The sequence below is a fragment of the Neovison vison genome, chromosome 6, assembly GCF_020171115.1.
Source record: "Neovison vison isolate M4711 chromosome 6, ASM_NN_V1, whole genome shotgun sequence".
In the NCBI taxonomy this organism is placed as follows: Eukaryota; Metazoa; Chordata; class Mammalia; order Carnivora; family Mustelidae; genus Neogale; species Neogale vison.
The window spans coordinates 219,258,919-219,285,968 of NC_058096.1; the positions used below are offsets into that span (position 1 = coordinate 219,258,919).

Consider the following 27,050-nt stretch of genomic DNA (forward strand, 5'->3'; position numbering starts at 1 on the left):
GCCCGGCCTTGCTGGACCCAGCGCACCCGGGCCCGCCCTTATTCGTCTCTTTCCGCCCTCTCCCCAGCTTCTGAATTGGGAAGCAGAGTCCGCAGGACACCCCAGCCCCGAGGGTCCCCGTTGAGCGCAGCGGGTGCGCGGTGGAGGGCTTGAGATCCAGCGCTTGGAAGGGGGGCCGCGGAGAGTTACGTCTCGCAAGGTCGGCGGAGAAGATCCTCCAAGGCCTGGCGGGGAGGAGCTAGAGCTTTGCACCCCCAGGGCGCCCCTCCACACGCAGAACTAGCCGGCCCCGGGAGCACAGAACCCCGCCCCCGGCACTCCCTCCGCCCCGCCTCCGAGGCTCCCCATTCCCTCTGCCTTAAAAGAGGGGGAGTCGCGGGGATAAACCAAACCCGAAGGGCCTGAGGCTGTGATCCGAGGTTCCGTTGTGAGTGAGTCTCCGCCAGGGCCGCCGCGTCTCCAGCCCTCGACTCCCGAGCCCCGGCGTCCCCGAGTCCAGGACACCCCCGGAAGGATGCGCCGCGCTCCGACGGCTTCGGCAGCCCTCATGCTGTGTGCGGCCACCGCCGGGCTGCTGAGCGCGCAGGGCCGCCCCGCGCCCCCTCCCGCGCCGCCGCGCTTCGCGTCCTGGGACGAGGTGAACGTGCTGGCGCACGGGCTCCTGCAGCTCGGCCACGGGCTGCGCGAGCACGTGGAGCGCACCCGGGGGCAGCTGGGCGCGCTGGAGCGGCGCCTGAGCGCCTGCGGGGCAGCCTGCAAGGACTCCGGGGGGTCCGCCGCGCCCCCGCGCGCGCCCGAGGGTCCGGGCCCCAGTGGCGAAGCTGTCCCCGACACTCTCCGCAGCCTGCAGGTACTGGTGCTCCTGCTTCTCCCCCGCGGGTCTTAAACGGTGGGACCGGTGGGGACTGGGAGGGGGATGCGTCCGTGCTTCCCTGGGACGGAGAGTTGGAAAGAGGGACCAGGGGATGGATGGGGAGGCTTGCCGCCTTAGACCGGGTCCTCACCACTGTTTTCCCGCTCTCCCAGACTCAGCTCAAGACTCAGAACAGCAGGATTGAGCAACTCGTCCACAAGGTAGCCCAGCAGCAGCGGCACCTGGAGAAGCAGCACCTGAAAATACAGAATCTGCAAAGCCAGGTGCTGATGCTTGCCCCGGGTGGGGCAGGAGGTCGAAGCTCGAAACCTCTGTGGGTGTGGACTTGGAGGCCTGTTAAGCAGCTTAGAGCCCAGGGAGCCCGCCAGACCTGATATTCTCCTCCTGTCCTGCCCAGGTGGGTCTTCTGGCCCCCACGCACCTGGACCACGGGATGGCCAAGCCTGCCAGGAAGAAGAGGCTTCCCAAGACGGTGCAGCTCGGGGACCCCGCTCACAATATCAGCCGCCTGCGCAGTGAGTGTCCGGTCCTTTGCTGTCCTCTGGCAAGCCCCCGCCCCCAACCGCCCCCCCCACGCCATTTCTGTCCCCCTCCTGGTCTGGTCCACCTTATTAGAAAGAGGAAAGGCCCCAGCTCTGGGTTCCTGGGGGCTCACTTGTCTCTCAGGTAAAGGGCTGATGGGGGTACATCCCACCTCATCCCTGCCCCTGACCAGCCAGGCCACCCCATCCTTCTTCCTTCCAGTGGCTCTCCCCAAAGCCTCACTGGCCAATAGCTGGAGCAGGGGTTGGGAAAGAGGGTTCAGGAGGAAACAGAGCTGCAGGGGCATGGGGAAGGGGGTGTTGCAGCGAAAGGACACCTTCCTGAAGGCTGGGACCTCCTCTGAGGGCACAGTGGCGGACAAGAGGGTGCTAGCTAGGGATCCTGGAGTTCGGGTTGGTGATGGCTGCCTGGGATGGGGGCTCTGAGCTTGGGCGCTCTGTGGTCTCTTGGAGTGCAGATCTAGGAGGGGGGCAAAGGCAGGGAACCTCCACGTCCCTGCCCAGACACACCACTTACTCTTGAATCTCTTACAAATCCAGGGTTCCTGACCCACACTTCGGTCCCTCACCTCTCTCTTGGTCCCAAAGTCTCTGATCACCCCCCACTTCCTTCTCCCCCATTCCTGCTAAGAATGAGCCTTTGCGACTGTCACAAGTTCTGGGTCCTCTATTGCGCATCCCAGATCGCCCCAGATCTCCTCCCGCAGCATGTGTCTGTGTGTCTGGCCCAGGATCCCCGCTCCTGGTTTCTCTGTCCCCCCCCCTAAATTCAGGGCTCCCGTTGCCACTGGCTTCCCTGTAGTCCTCCTGTCCCATCACCGCAATCTGGCACGGAGAGCTGTGTGCAGCCGACAGTGAGAGCTCCGATTCCCCCCTTCACACCCCGGGGCTGGGGCTGGGGCTGGCTGGCAGCCCTCTCAGCTGGCGAGCTCCTCCTCCCCTACCCACCCACCAGCTCCCTGGCTGACTCTTCCTCCATCCCAGGCCAGTCAGGGTCCAGGGTACCCTCCCAACCGTCCCCCCTGGGAGGGGCTTGGAGCTAGCCAGCAGGATAGGTCTGGGCTGGGGGATGTGAGCTGTGGGGTGCATGGGTTTGGGGACTCCCAGACTCGGGGCTCAGCCCTGCCAAGTAGGGGAAGGTTCAGAGCTGGAGAGACAAACAGCTGGTGTTAATGGAAGCCACATTGGTGGTTTGGCCGGGTGCCGTCCAGATTGGAAGAGAAGAAAGTAGGGGAAAGGGGAGCTGCTTCAGGGGCCGGAAAATGTCTCCAGTCATGCTGGCCCTGCCCCATCCCCCCCTCCACCCCCCTCCTCCAGTGTGGACTTCCCCCTCCCTCTGGCGACCTTTCCCCTACTTTCCTGGCTGGGCTGGGGGTGGGACTTCCCCAGCTTTTGGACCTCCGGAGCCCCCTCTCCCTCCTCCCCTCCTTCTCTTCCGTTCATCAATCCTTCCACTCCTGGAAACCCAGGGGAAACCCTCCTGGAAACCCACCCCTGCAAACCCCATGCAGGCCCTCCCCTGACAAAGCAGGGCTACTTCTGCTTGGCTCCCCTTCCCCCTTCCCCACTCTGGCCCAGCTTCTCACTCAGTCATTCCTCCAGTCTCTATTAAACACCTGCTGTGGGCTAGGATCAACCTGGGCACTGGTGCCAGACTGTGGGCAAAGAGCCACTCTGTCCGTGGCCCCATGTTATCCTCATTCAGTGGCGGGGAGACCACCAGATGACCCTAGTGGTGTTGGGAGTGGGAAATCATCAGTGTTCCTTTTGGGAGACTGGCCTGGTCTGGGAGTCAGGAAAGGCATCCCTTCTAGAAGCCAGGATCTTTAGAAGGAGGCAGGAAAGGCCTGAGGGAAGAGGGCCCTGGGCAGCATGACTGGCATGTGCAAAGTCCCTGTGGCAGGAGGGTGCGTGGGGCGGGGAAGGCTGTATGGCTGGAGGTCGGAGGGCATTGTGGGAGGAGGGAGGATGACTCAGGGACCATGCAGGAGGGAGCCTTTGTGAACCTGGGACTGCCCCCTCATGTTCCCATCACCCACTGCCCAGCCCCTCACATGCCTGTTTCCTGGGAACCCTCCTGCCTCACTCTCCCTGCTCCTCTCTCTGCCTGCCCTTCAGGGCTGCCCAGGGACTGCCAAGAGCTGTTTGACGAGGGAGAGAGACAGAGTGGACTGTTCCAGATCCAGCCTCAGGAGTCCCCGCCCTTCCTGGTTAACTGCAAGATGACCTCAGGTAGGACTCACGGGCCTCCTGGGGTCATCTCTCTGTCAGATGTGTCTCCCCACCACTACCCCTTGTTGAGGTTCCGTGGGCCCCGAGAGCCCTCTAGATTTCTGCTGCCCCCTCTCTCCCCACTGGGTCCTTGGGACAATCAATGCTCAAGGCTGAGCCCCTTGCCCAGTGGCCAGCCCACCTTTAACCATCTTCCTCCAGTCCTTCTGGGCTGTATGAAAGCAACATTGCCCTTTCCAGATTTGGAGGCAGTTTGGGGTTTGAGAGTCAGGTGGGGAGTCAGAATCCCCCGCCAGCAGGGTCCTCCTGACGACATGTCACCTTTCTGGGCAGATGGAGGCTGGACTGTAATTCAGAGACGTCAGGACGGCTCTGTGGACTTTAACCAGCCCTGGGAAGCCTACAAGACTGGCTTTGGAGACCCCCAAGGTGGGTATTTCCAGTGGGGCCAGAGGCACTGGGGGCAGGAGGGGGCGTAGAGACGGGTCTGTCTCGCTGATCGGCCTCTCCCTGGTAGGTGAGTTCTGGCTGGGCTTGGAGAAGGTGCACCGCATCCTGGGGGACCGCGGCAGCCGCCTGGCCGTGCAGCTGCATGACTGGGAGGGCAACGCCGAGTCCCTGCAGTTCCCCGTCCACCTGGGCGGTGAGGACACCGCCTACAGCCTGCAGCTTACAGCCCCCGTGGCCAGTGAATTGGGGGCCACCACTGTGGTGCCCAGTGGCCTCTCCCTGCCCTTCTCCACTTGGGATCAGGACCACGACCTCCGTGGGGACAAGAACTGTGCCAAGATCCTCTCTGGTGAGCAAGCTCTGCCCTTCCCCATGCTGCCTTGTACCTCAAGGGCAAGACCTCCCCTGCCCCCCTTTCTGCGTCCCTGTCCTGTCTTCAAGGCCAAATTCCACCGATTCTCTGCTGACTTAGCCTCTGCCTTCAGTTTGCCATCTTTAAAATGGGTGTAGCCAGTGCCCGCTCCATAGGCTTATTTCGAGATGACATTCATGGGATAGTGGCTGGCATGTGAGAAACCCACCAAGATAAACCTTGTTTTGTTCTAATGAAATCAGAGGCAGAGCCTAGGCCCTGTAAAGTAAAATCGTGAGGCCGCTTTTTGGTGGGTCAAAAAATGACGGAAAACCAGTAATTTCATGTGGGTCAGTCTAATATATAAATTGATGAGCCGGACAATGATCGTAGAAAGTCTTTAATAAACATATGCCATTAGGGTATCTTGGTGGCTCAATCGGTTAAGTATCTGCCTCCGGCTCAGGCCATGATCCCAGGGTCCTGGGAGCGAGCCCCGAGCGCCGCACTGGGCTCCCTCTGCTCAGCAGGACACCTGCTTCTCTCTCTTCCTCTGCCTGCTGCTCCCCTTGTGTGTGCTCGCTCTCTCTCTCTCTCTGTCAAATAAATAAAATCCTTTAAAAATAAAATAAATATTTGCCATGTGCCAGGTACAGAGAAGGAATGTGCCACAGTCACAGGCATGAAAGCTGTAGTTCTGGGAAGTGGGGGGGCCTTCGTCACAACCTCCGGACACTAGAAATGTCTTCCCCTCTAAAGTTTGTAAAGTCCGCCCCCTAGCCTCCTCTCCATCCCAGCCCCAGCGGAGGCACGAGGACCCCAGCCTGACCAGGTTCTGTTTTCTCGGACCCCACCAGGTGGCTGGTGGTTTGGCACCTGTGGCCATTCCAACCTCAACGGCCAGTACTTCCGTTCCATCCCACACCAGCGGCAGCAGCGTAAGAAGGGCATCTTCTGGAAGACCTGGCGGGGCCGTTACTACCCACTACAGGCCACCACGATGCTGATCCGGCCCACAGAGACTGAAGCGGCCTCCTAGCCTCCTCCCTGGGGCCTGGTCTCAGGCTCATAGAGGATAGTGACTCTGACTCTGGCCCGGCATGTGGCCGCTCCCTGCCTCGCCGGGGGCTCAAGACGGGGCCATCTGGAGCCTCGTGGACGAGAAGCAGCTCACGAGTGGAGATGCCCCCTTTTCCGAGTGGGGGAGCTGCAGGTGATATCCTCTGAGGACAGAGCTGTAGGGCTACAGGGCACAGATTCCTGGAAGCGTGAGACTGAGGGCCGTTGAGACCTACTCCTTGTCCCGCGTAAGGAGTCGGGGACCTGGAGGGACCATTTGGGGGCAGCCAGGCCAGCCCTCGAAGGCGGATTCAGTCACATTGACTGACTGGGGGACCAGGGCTCCCATGGGCACCCAGTGCCCTCACCGTGCTCCGGTGTGTGGGTGCTCTGCCATGACCCAGCGCCCGGGGTGTCCGGGCGGAGCTCACAAAATCCTTGTAATAAAAGCAACCTCAGAACATTTCATTCTTCTTTGTTCTTCAGTTTGTTTTTTAAAAAAGTGGGCAGTTTCAAAGTCCACAGAAATATGTTCCCAGGATAGAGGGTGAACACTCCCAGATTTCTTGAGGACAGCGCTGGTTAGTCCTGCTACCTGACAACTGATTTTAATTTCCTTTGCTCATGATTTCGCAACGTGTGTCTCAATTTTTATTTTCAAAAGAACTAAAACCCTCATTCGATCCTTCTGGAAGCAGATAATGGGGGAAATGAGAGCCCCTTCGTGATCATACTTACACACATGAATCACAGTGAACTTCTTAGCCTCTGGCCATCTGATAGAAATATAATGTGAGTCACATGTTGAATTTTATTTTTCTTCTAATGGTCATGTTAAACAAACACACACACACACACCCAAAAACAAAGTTAAAAAAAAAAATAAAGTCGGGGCGCCTGGGTGGCTCAGTCACTAAAGCATCTGCCTTTGGCTCAGGTCACGATCTCAGGGTCCTGGGATGGAACCCACATCAGGCTCTCTGCCCAGTGGGGAGCTTGCTTCTCCCTCTCCCACTGCCCCTCCCTGTGCTTGTGCTCTCTTTCTGGCAAATAAGTGAATAAAATCTTAAAAATATATATATATATATATATGGGGCTCCTGGGTGGCTTGGTGGGTTAAGTCTCTGCCTTCGGCTCTGGTCATGATCTCAGGGTCCTGGGATCGAGCCCCACATCGGGCTCTCTGCTCAGCGGGGAGCCTGCTTCCCTCTCCCTCTCTCTGTTTGCCTCTCTGCCTACTTGTGATCTCTCTACATCAAATAAATAAAACTTAAAGAAAAAAAAACTACTTGAAGCTTAAAAAAAAAAATTTGTTGGTTAAAAAAAAAAAAGCAAAAAGAGGGGTGTCTGGGTGGCTCAGTCCATTAAGCATCAGACTCTTGATTTTAGCTCAAGCTCTGATCTCAGGGTTATGAGATGGAGTCCCACAGTGGGCCCAGCTGGGCATGGAGCCTGCTTAAGGTTTTTTCTCTCTCCCTCTGCCCCTCCTCCCATCGCTCTCCAAAAAAAAAAAAAAAAAAAAAGAAAGAAAGAAAGAAAAAGAAAAAAAAAGAAAAGAAAGAAAAAGAAAGGTAAAAAGAAATCTATGAAATGAATTTTATTGGTGTGTTTTTATTGGGGTGGCTCAGTAGCTCAGTTGGTTCAGCACCCGGTTCTTGATCTCAGCTCAGGTCATAATCTCAGGGTCGTGGGATTGAGCCCCATGTCATCTCCATGTTTAGCCTGGGATTCTCTCTTTTCCTCTCCTTCTGGCCTCCCTGGCCCCTCACATGCATTCTCTCTCTCTAAAAAAAAATAAAAAAAATAAAATGTATTTTTATCAGTATAACCAAAATATTGCCTTTCAACATGGGAGTTATGTACAAGTCATTAATATATTAAATAATACAGGTTATTATATAATATTAATATTGTATTAAAGCATATACACTTTTTTTTTAATATCAACTCTTTGGAACCTGGCGTTTATTTTATGCTTAAGGTACATCTCAAATGGGACAGTCCATATTTTTTATTAACTTTTTTCTTTAAGATTTTATTTATTTATGTGTCATAGAGAAAGCGTGTATAAGGGGGAGTAGCAGGCAGAGGGAGAAGCGGCCTCCCCGCTGAGCAGGGAGCCCAGTGTGGGACTCAATCCCAGGACCCTGGGATCATGACCTGAGCTGAAGGCAGACCTTTAGCCCACCGAGCCACCCAGAAGGCCCGGACTAACCATATTTCATGGGCTTGACAACCACAGGGGATAATGATCACTGTATTGGGCACCGCAGCTTTAGTGTGTACATTCATTCAGTGTTTTGGATAAATTCTTCCCATTTTAACCACATCTGCAGAAATTATCCTGTAAGTTGGACATTATATATATATTCAACTAATATTTATTGAGATTCTACTACATCCCAAGCCCTTACTTGGGATACTCTAGTGAACAAAAAGATTCCTAGCATCACCATGCTTACCTTCAAAGCCCCTCCATATTACAGATCGGCCGGCTGGCCTATAGCTGAAGGTCCAAAATGAGGCCACCACTTTGGGTGGAGAAACACCTAGGAATAGTGGCTGAGACCCTGGCAAGATGGGTGGGATTGACTGAGAAGGGGCATGAGGCAGGCTTCTCCAGTGATGGTGATGTTCTGAACCCTGATAGAGGTGGGTTACTCCTCCATAAAGCTATATGCCTCTGTCTCTGGGATTGCACAATTAAGGTTGTATTTCATTGTATGTAAATTTCACCTTAGAAGGAAAAAAAAAAGAAAAAGAGCCATAAACAAATACTGAATTCTAGTTAATGATATGCGTGCTCAAGTGTAAGCAGACTGATGTCTTCAAGTTTTTTTCATTTTTATTTTTTCCAGCTATATTGAGATACAACTGACATAAGACATTGTGTAAGTCTAAGGTGTACAATGCATTGATTTGATACATGTATGTATTGTAAAATGGCTACCCCCATAGTGCGAGCGGTTACCTCCATCACACCCTAGTTGTTCTTTTCTGTGGTGAGAGCATTTAACCCCTGCTCTCTTAGCCAACTTTCAAGTACTAACTATAATCACCATGGCATACATTAATGAGTCCTCTAAAGTTTCAACTTTCTTTGAAATTCATCAGAGTGTTGGGTGGGTGGACAGAGAGACGGATATGTGATAAAATAAAATGTTAATAGTGGAATCTAGATATTTTCTACACGATTCTTTTCATTTCTCGAAATGTTAAAAATTCACGATTAAACATGGGCAAGAAAAATTCTAAACTGATCCTGTTGTCTTCTGCAGGCTCTCAGCCTGTGTTGGAGCTCTGTATAGAGAGGGAGATGGGGGGCATCCGGAGGGGGTGCACGGAGTCAGTCAAGTGTCCAACTTTTGGTTTTGGCTCAGGTGGTGATCTTGGGTTTGTGAGATCAGGCCCCACGTTGCACTCCACACTCAGTGTGGAGGATTCTGTTTAAGACTCTCTCTCCCTCTGCCCCTCCCCCTGTCTGCTCTCTCTCTCTCTCTCTCTCTCTCTCAAATAAACAAATAAACAAATAAATCTTTTAAAAAAAAAAATGAGGGGCACCTGGGTGGCTCAGTTGGTTGAGCGTCTGTCTTTGGCTCAGGTCATGATCACAGGGTTCCTGGATTGGGCCCTGTACTGGGCTCCCTGCTCAGTGGGGCATCTGCTTCTCCCTCTGCCTCTCCCCCTGGCTCGTGCTCTCTGCTCCCACCCCCACCATGTAAGTAAATAAAATCTTTTTAAAAATTAAAAAAAAAAAAAAGAAAGGGAGATGAGCAGTAGAAAACTGTTCAAGAGGTATGAGCAAAAGAGAGCAAGCCTCTCTCCTTGATAGATAATACTTGAGAAATGGGGAAAAAGATACAACTTTCTCAGCAAGTAGTTCGACGGTCTTTAATGCACTGCCTTAAATTGCCACTCATTTCATGTGGTCTGGCATGATGTGATGCCTTGTCTCCAGGACACATGTTTGGGAAAAACAACATCTGTCTGAGTCCTGAGCCCCAGCTGCTGTTTTAATAGGAAAACATATCTTTGCAATATGTTTTTTTAAATGTTCTTGGGAAAGCAGTGGGGGCCTCCTTTGCTAAAGGAAAAGCCTTTTCTGGTGCTTTTCTGGTCCTGTGACTCCTTCCTGGTTGGGCTGGGGACACAGTAGCTTCGCTGGGACCCTGGCTGAGTGTGGGTGATGAACTCCTCATTTGGAGGCCAGACCTTCTCTAGCTTCCTTGTCTGGGGGTGTCCTGTCCCAGGCTGGCTTGCAGAGTCTCTCTTGAGCCCACTGTGCCTGAAGGTGGTGGGATGTGCCTTCTAGGTAGGTTGGGGTGGTAGGGGGTTCCCTCACCTCTGCCCTCTTAATTCTCAACCTCTGCCAAGAGAGCTTATCTCCCCAACCCTCTCCGTTCCCCTGTCATCACCACCTCTTCCATCCCAGGAACAACAACAACAAAATAACCACTAGGATTGGGAACCAAACAAGAGTCAGGTAGGGAATCCAGACCCGTCCAATTCCAGATCTGGAACTCTTCAACCTCATCGTTCTTCTAGTTGACTAGAGATAGTCTGTTAAACTCTGAGGCCTCAGTTCCTTCATCTGGAAAATGGGGGCAGGGAGCCTCTGGTACCCCACCCTCCGATCCCTACCCCTTTTTGTTCTCCTGGCACTGTGAGGATTTCATGTAGCAGTAAATGAAAAGCACTGCAAACAGTGCCTGGCTCCTAGCTCACCGTATAAACATTAGTCAACATTACTAGTATTTCTATGAGCTGTCCTGGAGGGTTGCGGGGAGAGGAGCTAACCCAGACAGGAGAAAAGGCTTCAGGGTGGAGGTTGTTTTTGAGTCAGGTTTCAAAGAAGGATGAAATTCCTACAGAGAAGGTGGGACGATGGTATTCCAGGAAGAGGGCACAGTGAGAGCAAAATCTAGCGACCTTGGCAGGAAGTACAGCTCACTGGGGAACCATTTAATAGCCCCACCTGGCTGCAGCATTTGGGCAGGAAGCTAGGATGGTGAGCTGGGGGTGGGTGGGGAGGGCATTTGTGCGGGAATGTGCAAGGCTTCAAGCCAACTGCCCGGGAGTGTGCTGACAAGGTCCCTGGGAGTGTCCACTCTGGTCTGGCTTCCAGTCTTGCTTTTTCACCTTGTCCGATCTCTTGGCCCCTGATCCCCACTCTCCAGCCCCAATGGCCACCTGGCTTTTCAGACCCATCGGAGTTTCTCTCACTTGCTTTTGTGTCCTCCTGAAATGCTGTTCCCATCACCTCCTCCTCTTCCCTCAAACAGTGCAAATGCCACCTTCCCCAAGATGCCTTCCCTGGGTTCCTAGCTAAGGAGTGTCACCATCATCACATAATCCAAGTTATTCCCCTCACTGCCCTCCTCCCATTCTGAAATTATCTTGTGCGGATTGTTTACTGGCTTCTTGTTGGCCTGACCCCATTAGACTGCCAGCTCTGTGAGGGCTGGGACTTCGTCTTTGTCAATGCTGCATCTCCAGCACCTAGAACGCTGCTTGGCACTTAGTAGGAGCTCGGTAAATGTTTATTAAAGGAAGAATTGAAAGATTTTTAAACAGGGGAGTGGGACAATCTGACTTATGTTTTATTTTTTAAAAATTAAAAAAAAAGATTTTATTTGTTTGACAGAGATCACAAGTAGGCAGAGAAGCAGGCAAAGAGAAGGAGAAAGAGGCTCCCCGCCAAGCAGAGAGCAGGACTCCATCCCAGGACCCTGAGATCATGACCTGTGCCAAAGGCAGAGGCTTAACCCTCTGAGCCACCCAGGGGCCCTGACTTATGTTTTAAAAGACTCCTCTGATTGGGGCTCCTGCTTGGCTCAGCCAGTGGACCGTGTGACTCCTGATCTCGGGGTGGTGAGACTGAGTCTCGTGTTGGGCATAGAGCCTCCCTAAAAAGAAAAAAAAAAGAAAAAAGGAAAAAAGGATTCCTCTGGCTCCTGTGGAAAAAAACCGACTGTGTGGGGTGAGGGCAGAGCACGGAAATCTGGGCACAGACAACAGCTCAGGTCCAGAGAGTGATGTTGGGGCCAGGATTGAGATAGTGGCAATAGTGGGGGTGAGAAGTGGTCAGAAATTCAGGAGGGAGGAGAAAGACAGTAAGACAACTGAGGGAAGGGAGGGCAGGAAGAAGCAGGGGACTAAAAGAGGAGGAGAGAAGAATCCACGACCTCCAGCTATGAGATGGGCAGGAGGAGGGGAGGAAATGGAGGCGGGAGTAACGTGGGGTACATGGAGTCACAGAAGAAGGAGCGGATATGGGAAAAGAGGACAAATTAGTGTCTGGGATGCCTGCTGGACAACGGAGGGATGAGGTCTAGGAGGCAACTGTGATAATTATAATTATAGTTATAAAAAATCACTACCACAGAGCTCTCTGGTTACATTATTCATCACTGATCAAATATTTACTGAGCACTGGGGACACAGCACCAGCAGTGACAGACAGAGCCCTTGCCTTCATGGGGTTGATGTTCCGTTGGCAGGAGACTACAGAGATCAATGCATCAAGATATAGATATAGATATAGATATATACACATACACACACACACACACACACACATATTAAATAAGCACTACGCCCAAATAGGGCCTGAACTCACGACCCTGAGATCAAGGGTCGCATGCTCCACCGGCTGAGCCAGGCAGGCGCCCCCAGAAATACAAAGTCTAATGTCAGGTAATGGTAAATCCTGGGGGGCAGGAAGGTGGGAAAACACGGGGCAAGGGGATAGAGAAGGGGAGATCATGCTGGAGAGTATGACGTCCTGGAAGGATTTTATAAATCCTTGTTAAAGGCTTAATGACAGAAAGTGGAGGGATGACTTAGTGTGTCGTTAGGTCTCCAGATGATCTAGTTATCTTCCAAAGACTCCACGAAGTGGTTTTCTCCCGTCATGCAGCGGAGGAAACTGAGGTAGCAGGGGTACCTTAATGACTCACGAATATAGTGATGACAACCCAACCAAGGGCGGAGAGGGAACCCCTAGATGGGGGTGGGGGGAAACCTCTCAGAGACCCCGAAACGGTCATACACTGAGAGGGCAGGAGGAGGCGGGCGGGGGGTGGGGGGGAGCAGAGCAGCGCGGATTAACCTATGACGTCATTGGGACGTTAACTAGCGTAACATCACCTGGACGTAGCCCCATTTTCCTTCCTGGACAGTCCTCTCGGTAATCCCGGACCGTCTGAATCAAGCCTGTCATTGGTTACTCGCTCCATCAATCTGTTTCATTCTTACAGTCTTCCGCCCCGCCTTCCAGAGGCTAAATCTGATAGGCTGAGGCGGCCGTCACTTCAGAAAGGTCCGCATTCCTTCCGCCTTTCTCCAGGAGACCGAAGGCGAGAAGGGTGGATCCCAGACGGCGCCCACCCCTGAAGCTTTGCTTCCGCCTGTGACTGGCTTCCCTGGGTGCCGGTCGCCACGCTACCCGTCTCTGATTGGTCATCCACCCGCCGCTCTGCGCGGCGCCGGCTCCGCCCCCGTCGGGTGTTTGTGGTGGGGCTGCGGAGTCGCCGATCCCGCCGGAAGCGCCAGGACAATGGGGACCCGGGACGACGAGTACGACTACTTATTCAAAGGTGCGGTCTGTGGGACAGAGACGGGCGAGGGGACGGTAGCGAGGATGCGGGCAGGCGGGTTGAGGCTACGCTCCAGGCCGTTAGGCCCAGGCCGGAGCCCGGGACTTGGGGCCCGGCGGGTTAGGCAGCCGGCAATGCCGGGGTAGTTTGGGCTCGGTCGGCTTTGGGCTGGAGTGTGCGGCCGTGCGGAGCGGGTGGCCCACAGAGGCCCGGGGGCCCTGGATGCGCCGAGGCGGGGCCGGGGCCGGGAGGGGGTGGGGCCGCAAGCGGTGGGAGAGGCCGTTAGGGGCGGGGCTTCTGGGGGCGGGGTCTCCCCAGCATTTGGCGGGCCGGGCTGGGTGGAAAGCTCCCTTCGCGATGGGGGCGGGGCCGCAAGAGGCGGGGCTAGGGTGCGGTGGGCGTGCCCAAGAAGTGGGCTGGGACGGGGCAGGTGGGGGTGGTGCTCTCACGGAGTGGGAGGAGCCGGTCCTGATTGGCGGCAACGTGTCTGGGGGCGGGGCCCGGGAAGGGCGAGGACGCGAGGGGACATGCGTGGTGGGGGATCCTGGATTGGGGTGCTGACCCAGAATTGCGTGGAAAGGGCGCCTGGCGGCCGTGTGTGGCGGACCGAAGGCTTGGTGGTTAACAGTAACAATATCTTTGAACTCTTAGAACCCTTAATAGAGCTACTGAAGTGCCTGCCCTCCTCTGAGCACTTCACGAATTCACTGAAATGCTCACCCCAGCCCTGCGAGGTCGTGGGATCTCAGTTTCCAGTCCATCTGGAAACTGAGATCCCAGAGAGACAGGGCAGGTTTGCAAAGTGTTGGAGCAGGATTTGAACCCAGGGCTGTCAGCTGAGGGCTTTACCACCGTAGGAGTGTATGTGGGACTAAGCCTGTCAGACCACCTCCCCCAGCACATGCGCGCTGATGGACTGGCCTCCGGCCAACGTGCTGGAGGATCGCCCCTGCCCCGGGGACAGAGGGCTCTAGGAGCCTGCAGTACGGCCTTGGCAGGTGAGGCAGCCACTGCTGACCCAGCTCCCTTGCCTGGCCGCTCAAGCTGGGGAGAGTCCCTCCACGTTGCTGGGGTTGTGGAGTGACTTCAGTCACTGGCTTTAGGGGCACCTGGTTGGCTCAGTCGGTCGAGTATGCAGCTCTTGGTCTTCAAGTTGTAAGTTCCAGCCCCACTTTGGGTGTGGAGATCAATTAAAAATAAAGTCTTAAAAAAAAAAGAAAAAAGAGTCACTGACTTCACAGTGCCTTCTGTGCCAGCCTGGGCTTTGGCCAGGCCCCGGGCCGTCTGTTTGGGCTCCCTGGCTGACAATGGTTGCCCTTGATAGCTACATCTGGGCCCGCATGAGGTACCTTGTCCTTCTGCCTGCTGTGTGAGGGTCTGCCTCCCACACCAGCGGCTGGCCTCATCCTCCTCGCCGGGGAAGCCTGGCTGTCGCTGGGAGCGTGGTCCGTGTCCGACACTGACCATTGTGTCCGTGGTATCATCCCACATTGTGAGGCTGGGAGCCTGGGGACCTTGGGGACATGGAGAGTGGGGTAGAGTGCTCCCTACCTGGGATATCCACATGGTAAAAGGCTTTTGGGCTGGGGGAGTGCCTGCACAGAGGCCCAGGGCTGTCACATGGCACCGTACGCCTGGGGAGCTGCGTGCAGGCTCCTAAGTCACTAGCAGGTGAAGCTGTGTGGTCAGCGGTTATCCCTGGTGCTGTCTGCGCCCTGAGGTCTCACGTTAAAGGCAGGGGAAGCTCTTCCGTGAGTCCCCCAAACAGACTGGCCACAGGTGGACAGGCCTCCCATCCTTCTGCGGCTGGGGCCCTGAGGCCACTACTCCCCAGGTCCCCATTGGACACCCACCTGGATTTGGACTGCCAGGGCAGGGGACCTTAACCCCAATCGTCACCTCCAGGTTTCTGGGGCCATTGCCCACTTGTTATTTTCAGCCGCTTGCTGTTATAAATAACCCAGCTCAAGTATTTGCACTAGTCATCCTTTGCCCTTTGGGTTATTTCCTTGAAGTACGTTCCCAGAAGTCCAGTTACTGGGTCAGGGGCAATGGAGCGGCTGTGTGCTTCCTGGGATTCATCCCCGAGTCCACTTACTGGAAGCCCAGATCTGGGTTCGGTGGCCACTGGCACAGAACGGGGGTGCAGGTGGGGGCCGCCTGCCCTGCTGCCCTTCCCCACTAGCCTCCTTTTCTGAGTCAGCAGGTGCCCTGCTCACACAGGGTTAGAAGTGAAAGTCAAACCCACAAGGTCAGTATTTCCCAAACTGCCGGCATCTGAGACCTCACGGTCACTCGTATGTCTTGTTGAAGGTCTCCCAATTACCTCTGCATGTTTCCCTTGAAATCCACTCCATTTTTCACTCAAATGGGAGAAGGAAACTGTATGGGTCTGGCACATAAAGAAGGAAGGAAAGAAGCCAGCAGGTAGGCAAGCCACCACTGTCACACCACTTGCCGTGGGAGGACTGCATTAGAAGCCTGAGTATACTGTCCCCGGGACCCTCCTGAGACCCCGTGGCCTGCAGAGGATCAGGTATGGGCATTAGAGAGGTGTCCCAAGTAGAGACCACACCAGAAGGGTTGACAGGGGCCAACTTCCTTACCTTGAGGCTCCACAGCCCCATCGCCTGGTCCGAGGGGCCCTTCAGGAGGGGAGGGCCAGTGATCGTCCTGCCCCCGACCCTGTGCTCAGCCTCCCCCAGGCTTTAGTAACTTCTGGCCCTTCCCTTGGCACAGAGGGGCCACACTTCCCACTTGGGACACTGACTGCCCCCTGGCTTCACCCTCTGGCCACCGCCGTGGTAATTTTGGCAGCCACATCACACGTTGGCTCCGCTGACCTCCCAAGACCAAGGCCAGCAGATCCCCCAGGGTGTTTTCCTCACTGAGCATCTCCCCCCTCCCAAGTAAGGTTGTTTTTTTGTACCTAATTTTAGATTTTCATGTTCAGCCTGCTAAACATTTTATCCTGTCAGCCATGGGCCATTTTCCCAGCCTGCAGATCAGCCCCTCGGGGCAACCCTGACCTCTTTTGGCTTGGACCCGACTGTGGGATCCACAGCAGGAGCAGCTATGTCCCCAAGGGCCACCAGGGACTTCTGAGAGGCCCCCGGCCACTCACCTGGCCTCTGAGGATGTGGGTTGAAGTGGGAAGCTGCTGGGGTAGCCCAGGACCACGTCCCTTGCGCTCTGTCCACCCCTGTGCCGTCGATGAGTCCTTTTAGGAAAGGGGGCGAGGGAAGAGTAGCAGCCAGGAAACAGGCCAGCCCTGTGCTCACCCTCCTCTGCTGAGTGCTCTTGAGGCAGCCTCTGTGCTCTCCAGCCTGGGCAGGGCCCCCCCCAGACCCACCAGTAAGGACCAAAGCATGCCATCTTCCCCCATTGGCCCACGGTGGCCTTGCCTGTGCCTTGGCTTTGGGCCCCGATCTGTCCTCTGCTCTGATTCCCCAGACTATAACTGTGGCGGGATTGCCCCCAAGGGCCAGTCTCTGGGGCCTGGGATGGTCAGGGCTGGCTTCCTGGAGGAGAAGCAGGGGCCTGCTCTGCCTGGGTAGGGGTGCCAGCCCCCTCCCACCCAAATGGCCACAGTCCACCTGAGTGTCAGCGTGCAGGCCCCAGGGGTGCCACACTGTCACGGGGCAGGTCGGAGGACTCAGGGCTTCAAGAGGTGCCGCTCTTTGTTTTTGCCAACTGCGCTCGCCTGCTCCGCCAGCCAAGTGGCATGTCAGGGTGGGGGGGGCTATTTCCCGGCCAGTGATGCCACCAACTTCTGTGGAAATTCTAGGGGCTGTGTCCTCAAGGGCCCTTTATTTCCCCAAGACAGCAGATCGCTTGTGCCCTGGACAATGCTGTTCTCATTCCTACCCTGCACATGGGGCCAGCTTGGCTGCTGCCGCCCTGGGCACCTCTCTCCACGGGCCAGTCCGAGCAGCCGGGCCTTCCTGCCGCTCAGCTGGGCAGGGGCTGGGGGCTCTCCTCCTGCTCTGGCATCCACTTTCTCACTGGGTGATCCTGGGCCGGGAACTTGGTCACTCTGGGTTGAGTGTCCCCCGGCTGTATAAGGGGAAGGATAATTGGAACATTTGCCCCTGGGCTGGGCCTGAGAACAGTCACAAAGCCTTTAGGGCTGGGCCTGGCCCTGAAGTGCCGAGGAGATTGGTGGCTAGGCCAGAGCGGAGTTGATGGGGCCAAGGCTGGGAAGGGAAGGAGGGGGTAGGGATGGCACGGGGGCTTCTCTCCTGTTCCGTGTCCAAGGGCATACGAATTGTGAGCCAGCCTCCCCGGCCTTGGCCAGCCCTCCGAGGCCACCTGGGAAGGAGGTGAGAGGTTGTGGGTGTGGGTGGTGGGCCCCACAGTATGGTCTAGAGCCACAGGCCCATGTCCGTCTCCACCTCTTTCCTCCTTTCTCTGAGGTCAGCTCCCAGTCTTCCGTCGGGCATGAGACAACACCGGAGGCCAGGCCACGAGGGGTTAGTGGGGAGAGGAGAGGCCTGGCTTGAGGGGTTTTGAAGGATGAGCAGGAGTTTGCCAGCTACTCCGAGGGTCAGGATGCCCCGGACAGTGCGAGAGAAGGAGGCTGGACCCAGAGCCCTGAGCTCGGCCCCAGACGCAGGAGTTGTGGGTTCAAATGCTGACAGACCACTTTTCCAGCCCGGTGGCCCTGGGCAAGTCCCTGTCTGGTGAGCAGGGTTGGGAGGTAGAGTGGGCCTACAAATAGGCACGGCATTGTCCTGCTGCCTGACTTGTAGGGTTACGAGAGACTCGTGGGAGTTGGTGCACGTCAGGGGCTTTCACTGGACAGACTCATTAAGCATTCTGCTCGTTCTTAGTATTCTTGGCTCTAAAGCAGCCCGCCCAGAGAGGCTGCCTTGCCTGCCCCCCACCTCCCCTATGGCCTGAGGATGGTAACCTGGGCATCTTCCAGGTGTGGAAGGAGGTGGGGCTGGGAGACTACACAAGCCACTTTGGGTTTCTTTGTCCAACAGACAGCGATCGGGTGCTCTCTGGGTGCTGGGCACTGCACCAGGTCCTGGGGGCACAGCAGGGACTCGGATTGCCTGAGATGCCCACCCCTGTGGCCGAATAGGCTGGGGAGAGCGTGAGAGGGTTGGGGGAGGGGGGAGCTGTGGAGGAAAGGCAGGTGGGGAGGGGTGAAGGCTTTTAAGAGGATGACAGTGAGGGCCTGCCTCCCCGACCCACTGGGTGCCATCTGAGGGACCCCACCGAGGAGGTGGGGGCAGATACCAGGCACGTACCTGGGGGAAGAAAGGTATAGGCGAGCGCAGGGCGCCTCCGTGTATCTCAGAGTCCCAGCAAGGAGGCCCCTGTGGCTGCAGAAGAGTGGGCGAGGGGGAGAGAGGGGGGAGGGGAGGGCGGGGTGGGCGAGGGGCAGGTAGTGCAAGGCCCTTTGGACCTGGGGAGGATTTGGACTTTTACCTCTGGGAGGTGGGAGCCCCCGAGGGCTGTGGGCACCTGCGCCCTCTGGCGGCCTCCAGGAAAACAGCTTGGTGGTTGGCTGTGAGAATCAATGCAAGGACGCGGGGGCGCGCGCAGGTGGGGTGGGCTGGGGTGGGCGCAGGAACGTGGTCAGAAGCTGTGGGAATTTGGCCTTTCACGCACACAACTTTCCATCGAGGAAATACTTGGGTGTGGGTGACCAAGCCTACATCCCCCATGGCTTTCCACTGGACAGACCCACCTTTGGGTGTCAGAGCCCAAGGTCTACACGTGGAGGGGGTCCATGTGGTTTCCACCTGGAGTGTCTGGTCAGACGGCCCTGTGTTGTTTCTTATACACGGCACACATACCCATGCGTGCATGTGCGGCTCACACTGTGCATACACAGACGTGAGACTCCAGCGTGCCCTGGGTCTAAGGACAGCCTCTTGGGCTCACACCCCTCCTGGACCATCTCATGTGACCCTACCACAGAGCCTGGGGCGTCTTGGCCCCTAGAGGTGTTGCTTCTCTGGCTGGGGTAGGAAACTTAATGAAGAGAGGGATACAGGGATAGATGGGAGGGACCTGCTCCACCCTGCCCAGGAGGACTCGGCGAGGGGGTGAGGCTTCTCATTTCCTGTGGCTTAGAACTCCAGTGGCAGACCCTTGTAGGTAAGAACCTAGCAATAACCCCCACACCCACCCCCGCCACCTGCCTTAGCATGCTAGATGCTAGTGGAGTTCTGCTTCTGCCTTTTCTCCTCAAGTCCCCCTCTTGCAGAAAAGGCAGCCCAGAGAGGTTAAGTGACTCACCCAAGGTTGCCCAGCCCCGGGGATTTTTGGCCACCAGGCTGCAGGGGAGGTTCAGGGGTTAATGGATCCCCACTCTGTACCCGCTGGGATAACTGGGTCCATACGCCCTTGGGGCAGCCCTGCTCTGAAGGACCTGAGACAGCAGAGGTGTTGCGCTGTCCATGGTTTCTGGAAGTCCAAAGCCTCTGTTTGCTTCTGCACCACAGGAAATACGGTGCCTTGGGCTCCAGGACGGCTCCAACTGCTCTGATGTTGGCTTTCCCAGTTTGTGCAGCGCCCAGGGGGTCACTGACGGTCCTGCAGGTGGATGTGGGTGGTGTATGGGTCTTGGCTCAGGGTAGCTGGCCTGCAGAGTCTCACCTCTCTCCTTCCTGCCCCCAAAGTGGTGCTCATTGGGGACTCGGGCGTGGGGAAGAGCAACCTGCTATCACGCTTCACCCGCAACGAGTTCAACCTGGAGAGCAAGAGCACCATTGGCGTGGAGTTTGCCACCCGCAGCATCCAGGTGGACGGCAAGACCATCAAGGCGCAGATCTGGGACACCGCTGGCCAGGAGCGCTACCGGGCCATCACCTCCGCGTGAGTGACAGGGCCGGGGCAGTATAGGAAGCCATGGGTGTGGGGCCATTGAGCCCTGAAGGATGGGTAGGAGTTTGGCAGAAGAAAGGGAGAGCACGGGACGCCTGGGTGGCTCAGTTGGTTAAGCAGCTGCCTTCGGCTCAGGTCATGATCCCAGCGTCCTGGGATCAAGTCCCACATCGGGCTCCTTGCTCAGCAGGGAGCCTGCTTCTCCCTCTGCCTCTGCCTGCCATTCTGTCTGCCTGTGGTCGCTCTCTCCCCCTCTCTCTGATAAATAAAAAAAAAAAAAAAAGAAAGGGAGAGCACACCTCTGAGAGTGGGGGAGGGCCCAGGGGGAGGGACAAGACCTCCAGGAGCTATGGGACTGTCGGGAAGACCAGTGTCCAGTCCTGGCCACACTGTGACCTTAGGGTAGGCATGTCCTATGGTCCCTCTGAGCTCTGGAGTCCCTTGAGGCACTGTGGTTTCACCGGATGCTGGCTGTACCCTCTGCCCGCCCCCCAGCCCTGCCTGCTCGCTTGCCCTGCCTGTCTGCTCCCAGCTTCCCTCTGTGCTTCAGTTCAGACCCTCTCTGCCCTCATCCCGTCCTCCCGCAGAGGCCTGGCATCCCTTGCCTCCCTGTGGTCCCCTGCTACCAGCACCCACTGGGGCTGCCTCTTCCTAGACACCCCCCCAGCATCCTGCCATTTCCTGTTGGTCACGTGTGCCCTCGGGACGCCACTGAGGCCTGGTCACCTTCTCAAGTCCCTAATCCCGTGGAATGGCTCGGTGTCCGTCAGTCTCCTTGGTGGTCCAACCGGCCAAGTCACGGTGGGCCACTGTGCCTCGGGCAGGCTCTGTGCCTCCCTGCCCCAGGCACGGGGGCCAAGGGGCTGCCGCACACAGAGCCTGGGAGGCCCCTGGCTCACATGCTGTCCCCCGCAGGTACTATCGCGGCGCAGTGGGCGCGCTGCTGGTGTACGACATCGCCAAGCACCTGACCTACGAGAACGTGGAGCGCTGGCTGAAGGAGCTGCGGGACCACGCTGACAGCAACATCGTCATCATGCTCGTGGGCAACAAGAGTGACCTTCGCCACCTGCGGGCCGTGCCCACCGACGAGGCTCGTGCCTTTGCAGGTGAGGCGCGAAGGGGCCAGAACAGGTGTGGCTGGGGCGCAGCACGGGTGTCACTCTGGGACGCCTGCCCGGGACCTCCCCTGGGGGCCACATTCCTAAAAGTGGGACTGTGACTGAGGCATCAGAGAAGCATCTGGAAAGCAGGCAGCTCACCCCTGCCCCAGTCCGCTGCCATCTTCACTGTGTCCCTGGCCTCAGCCAGCGTCCCCTTCCTGAGGGGTGGGCGTCTCTGTCCTATCTCTTTGGCCCCCACCATTCAGTTCTTGGGCCAGGCAAGCCCCACCGCGAACCTGGGCAATATTCTTTTTGTTCCAGAAAAGAACAACTTGTCTTTCATTGAGACCTCAGCATTGGATTCCACCAACGTGGAGGAAGCTTTCAAGAACATCCTCACAGGTGGTCACAGGGTTAGGTTGGGGTCACAGTTACCCCAGCATGCCCCCTGTGTGTGGGCCCGGGGAGGACACCCCAGCCCCGGTTGCCCGCTCCAGAGCATAGCCCCTGCCTGAAGCTTTAGTCTCGAAAGCCACAAGCCGGTCTGGACAGACCGGACAGACATGGCGCGCTTCATGGGATCAGGGCAGATCCTGAGGACATAGAGACACTCTCCACGCTGCCGTGGGGCCCTCTGCTGTGGCCCCACTGGAGAACAGCCCGCTGGGTCAGCCACAGAGGCACGGGGCCCTTGGGGGTTTATTCTGAGGAGGAGGGGCCTCTGATCTTACTGGAGAACAGGCCAGGCTTGAAGGGGGGCGGGCGGGGCGGGACCTCCCTGACCAGACACCGCCCGCCCTTGCTGGGCACCCAGCCAGCATCGGGCCCAGCCCCTGCCACCATTTCCCCCCACCCCGATGTGATGGGGGTGCCCCACAGGGTAAAGGGGGGGGGTCCTTTGAGAGGGGGTCTTGGGCTCCGCCCAGGGGGATTATGCTCCCTGGAGGCCAGATGGGTCACCCCGCATTCCCCCACCTGCAGAGATCTACCGCATCGTGTCTCAGAAGCAGATCGCGGACCGCGCAGCCCACGACGAGTCCCCCGGCAACAACGTGGTGGACATCAGCGTGCCGCCCACCACTGACGGACAGAAACCCAGCAAGCTGCAGTGTTGCCAGAACCTGTGAGCGCCCTGCGCCCCCGCCCGAGCGGCCTGCGCGTCCTCATCCTCCGCCCGCCCTGCCCCGCGCTGCGCTCCCCGGCCCCGCCCTCTCCGTCCCTCCGTGACCGTGACCGGCTCCTGCCTTCACATCCAGCTCCGCATGGCTGGCGGGGGCCCAGGAAGAACAGGAGTTGAGTGGCACCTGCTCTCCTGCTCGAGGAAAGCCAGACGCCCGGGTCGCCACGCCTGCTTTTCTGGGGTCCCGGCGTGCATCTTGGCGGGCCAGGGAGGGTAGCAGCCTAGAAGGGCCGGTCAGAGGCAAGGAGGAGGGGCGCGCCAAGCGGGCTTCTCCAGTTTTCCACGGCAGACTCCAGGGAGCAATTGCCTCCCTCCCTCTGTGGCCAGTTGGCCCCACCGGTCCCCCGATCCCCATCCAGAACCCCCTTCCGAGCTGATGCTCGAAGAGCAAGGCGCCAGGGGGCCGGGACAGGCGGACACTCTTGGCTCCCGGCCCCCCTGCTCCCCCACGCACAGCCAGCACCGGCACACGCCTTCGACCTCTCCCGTGCGTGCGCGACTCCAGCTCCTGCCTGTAGATTTATGCTGGGGGAAGACCCTTCTCCCCCCTCTTTTTTTGCACGCAGCGCGCTCTCCAGCCCCTCCCTGTGCCCCTCTCTGTCTTGTCTCCCGTCTGGTCAGGAACCCGTTTGCAAGTGAAGCAATATCTCCGTGTTTTGTATATACAACCGCTCTTGTAGCCTTTGGTTTTTTTGTTATTGTAGAGAAACACAGATTCTTTATACACTTTGTAAGATGGACGCCAAACCCCAGCTCTGGATCTCTTATTCTCCCGGTAGCCCCCGCACTGTTGCCCTGATGCCTCGTTTCTCCCGCCCGTTACTAAAATGTATAATCCGACTTCCTGTACAGAAACCTGCCGCTGCGCCTTTGTCTTCATTCTCTCCGCCAGGCGCCACGCCTGGGCCCCCTGCTCCCCGAGGCACACGTCCTGCTGCGGGCTGCAGCCACCTGGCTCAGCCCCGCAGGGAGCTAGAAGACCAGGTCCAAGCACCACCCGGGACGGCGCGGAGGCCCATGAGCTGGGCGCAGGGCCCTTGGCCTGCGGGGGAGGGGTGGGTACCCTCTCCTAGCTGACCCTGTGGCTGGGGGATGTATTCAACTTCTTCCCAGAGATGACGGTGCCCCTTGGCGGGAGCTGAGCTGTACCCACTGCTCCCTGTTCCCAGCCCTGGGATTAGACTGTCCTGGCTTCCGTCTGCTGCCCGTGGCCGCTACCTCCTTGGGGTCCTGCCAAGGACAGGCAAAAGGGCTCATCCAGGGGACGTTGGTCGTGCTGCTGCCACTCTAGCTCACCTGATCCCAGGCTGACCTTTACGGAGGGCCCAAAGGGAGGATGCTGGTGATGGAGGGGAGGCAGGTGGCCTGGAGTTTCTCTGCCTCTGCCCAGGATCCAGCTTCTCCCCTGGTCCATGTGGGCAGAGATGGCCTGAGGGCCATTTGTCACTATGGAGGAAGTGTCGCTATCCCCTCCCACCCTGATCCCTGCCCGGACCATGTGACCCAATATGTCCTCTCTCACCAGAGTGCCTGCCCCTGTTCTAGAAGCTCTACCCTCCGGCTGAAGCCACTTATACCCTTGACCCCTAGAAGAACCAGCAGAGACAGGGGTCTACTCCCTCCCAATGTCAGGCTTTGGCTGTCCTGCCTGGCTAGCTGGGCAAACCCAGGCAGTGTTTCCAGAGGAACCCTGAGACACAGGGGGCTGTTCTGTAGGGAAGCTGGAGTGACCCAAGGTGTGTGCTCCAGGCCAGGGGACATCCTGAGCCAAGGCCAGCAACAGGACAGCGCGGGATCTGGTAGGCCACACGCACTCCAGTGGCCATTCACTCAGATCCTGGGGGCGCTGACTCTGGATTTGGGCATGGGAGGGCAGAGGGCAGAGGCTTCAGGGAGTCCCGGTGAAGTAATGAGGCACCCTGGAAGGTTTCAGGCAGTCCAGAGATTAGATCTTTCCTGCACCTCCGTGGACTGGCCAGGCACATACAAGGGAACAAGACTGACAGCAGCACTGTCCCCCTGGGGGGTCACAGTCCAGCCATGTCATTTCAGTTACTCTGATTTCTGTGATGTAGGAAGCCCAGCATGTCCCTCAGTGCCAGGCCCTGTTCGTAAGTCTTTCCGTAATGGCAAAATAGACAACATCAAATTGGCCATCTTGACCATTTTTCAGTGTACAGCTCAGAGTACATTAAGTTTTGAGCAACGGCCCCCACCATCCGTCTCCAGAACTCTTCGTCTTGGAAAACCGAGACTCTGGCCCCGTGAAATACCATCTCCTCACACCACCGCCCCCACCCCATCCCTGGCACCCACTGTCTACTTCCTGTCTGTGAATCTGACTTCTCGAGTGGACCTCCTGTAAGTGGAATCATACACCATTGTTCTTTTGTGACCGGCTTATTTCACTTAGTATAATGTCTTCAGGGTTCTTTGGTGTTGCAGTGGATGTTAGGCTTTCCCTTCTAATCAAAGGCTGAACGATCATGCCTTGTACGGACGTCCCACTTCTCGTTTATCCATTCATCCATCAGCGGATATTTGGGTTGCTTCGACTTCCTGGGGGTCGTGCACCATGCTGCGACAAACGTGGGTGTACAGATAGGTGCTCAGGTCCCTGGTTTCCATTCTTTTGGGTAGATAGTCAAAAATGAGATCGCTGGGTCACAGGATAACTCTGGGTTGAATTTTTACATAAACTGAATTAACCTAAATAAATTATGTCATTTAAAAGTGGAGAGAGGGGCGCCTGGGTGGCTCAGTCGGTTAAGCATCCTTCTTCAGCTCGGGTCATGATCCCAGGATTGTGGGAACTAGTCCCACATCAGGCTTCTCGCTCAGTGGGGAGTCTGCTGCTTCTTACGCCCGCGGCTCCCCTGGCTTGTGCTCTCGTTCTCTCACAAATAAATAAAATCTTAAAAAAAAAAAAATGGAGAGAATGGGGCACCTGGGTAGCTCAGTCAGTTAAGTGTCTGCCTTCAGCTCAGGTCATGTTCCCAGGGTCCCATGTCGAGCTCCCTGCTCAGTGGGGAGCCTGCTTCTCCTTCTCCCTCTGCCCCTCCCCGCTGTATGATCATTCTCTCTCTCTCTCTCTGCTTGCTCACTATCAAATAAAATCTTAAAAAAAAAAAAAAGGCAGAATAGTGTTAATGATAAGCCCACTACCCAGCTTCAACCAATCTGGCTTTACCTCATTCTCTTCCTGTGCGCAAATCCCAGACATGATCCCCATCTAAATATTTCTTTTTTAAAAGATTTTATTTATTGGGGTGCCTGGGTGGCTCAGTGGGTTAGGCCTCTGCCTTTGGCTCGGGTCATGCTCTCAGGGTCCTGGGATCCAGTCCTGCATCGGGCTCTCTGCACGGCAGGGAGCCTGCTTCCCCCTCTCTCTCTGCCTGCTGCTCTGCCTACTTGTGACCTCTGTCTGTCAAATCAATAAGATCTTTTTAAAGAAAGATTTTATTTATTGATTTGACAGAGAAAGAACACAAGCAGGGGGAGCAGCAGGCAGAGGGAAAGCGAGAAGCAGGCTTCCTGCTGAGAAAGGAGCCCCATATGGGGCTTGATCCCAGGACCCCTAGATCATGACCCAAACCACTCAGGCACACCATTCATTTTAAAATGCACATCCAGTGGTTTTTAGTACCTGCACAAAGTTGTGCAAACACTACACTTTAATTCAGAATTTTTTTTCACCGCTCCAAAAAGAAACCTCATATCCATTTAGCATTTCCTCCCTATTTCCCTTTCCCTAGGCACCGGCAACCACCAATCTGCTTTTGGTCTCTGTGGACCTATGGTGTTATTTCCCTTGGGCCTTTGTCCCCTGCATTTCCTGTAAATGAACAGCTGGATCTAGAGTTTGATCAGATTTAGGGCTGAGCGCTCCATAGGAGTTGTGTGCACACATCAGGAGACAGACGATGCCGGCGGGTCTCTTATCTGCGTTGTTTGTAGCGGCTGCAAAGCATTACCTAGATTCACAATCCATTAGGGGTTACAAAACAGTTGTATTCAAAATCTAGCCTTCCGCATTTATTTCTGGAATATATCTATAAAGAGAAGTGTCTCTTCATCTGTGTGGTTAACCTGAGGTCCAGATAGATTGTAAAGGTCAGCATGAATACTTAGTTTGTCCCTTTCTTGTCAATTACCGAATTTCATAAGTTTCAAGATTTTGAACTGGTTCCCATGAAGGCTTCAAAAGTGACTTTTTTTTTTTTTTAGTTAAAATGCATGGATTTACTCCTTCATTGGGGACAAGCTTTCAAACAGTGTGCCGGATGGGAATGGAATTGGTTAGGAGTATATGTTTGGGACTGGGTCTTGACTAGTGTGTATCTAGGAGTTAGCTTTCACATGGGGCAGGGGAGTGGAAAATTAGTAAATTTGGGACGCCTGGGTGGCTCAGTCATTGTCTCCCTTCAGGTGGGGTCATGATCCCAGGTCCAGGGATCAAGCTCCGCATTGGGCTCCCTGCTCAGTGGGAAGCCTGCTTCTCCCTCTCCCACTCCCCCTGCCTGTGTTCCCTCTCTCGATGTGTCTCTCTCTGTCAAATAAATAAATAAAATCTTAAAAAAAAAAAAGAATTAGGGATATTGGTGTGCACTCATGGTTTTAAAGATGGGTGGATGGATGGATGGATGGACAGATGGTATATAGGTAGACAAATGTCTATATATAGGTACATATGTACACATGTATTACAATGAGAAAAGTAAGAATTGATAACACAATAGCTGTGAGCACACCAGAACCCGGATCTTGATTTTTAATGGGGAACCAGGGCTTCCTGGAGAAATGGTTGCTTCCGGAGC

General features: G+C 56.1%; 2 protein-coding genes across 2 annotated transcripts; both read left to right on the plus strand.

Annotated features, from left to right (window-relative positions):
* Positions 1-320: 320 nt before the first annotated feature.
* ANGPTL4 (angiopoietin like 4) lies at positions 321-5,977 on the plus strand. The gene is made up of 7 exons (XM_044254372.1): positions 321-850; positions 1,027-1,137; positions 1,272-1,389; positions 3,535-3,648; positions 3,982-4,077; positions 4,166-4,447; positions 5,308-5,977. Exons 1-7 carry the CDS (start codon positions 515-517, stop codon positions 5,487-5,489), a joined length of 1,239 nt encoding a protein of 412 aa, XP_044110307.1. The 5' UTR covers positions 321-514; the 3' UTR covers positions 5,490-5,977.
* A 7,022-nt stretch (positions 5,978-12,999) lies between these two features.
* RAB11B (RAB11B, member RAS oncogene family) lies at positions 13,000-23,088 on the plus strand. Its single transcript, XM_044254374.1, has 5 exons — positions 13,000-13,107; positions 19,746-19,941; positions 20,866-21,059; positions 21,375-21,455; positions 22,035-23,088. The coding sequence occupies exons 1-5, from the start codon at positions 13,068-13,070 to the stop codon at positions 22,178-22,180; spliced, it is 657 nt and encodes a 218-aa protein (XP_044110309.1). The 5' UTR covers positions 13,000-13,067; the 3' UTR covers positions 22,181-23,088.
* Positions 23,089-27,050: the final 3,962 nt, after the last annotated feature.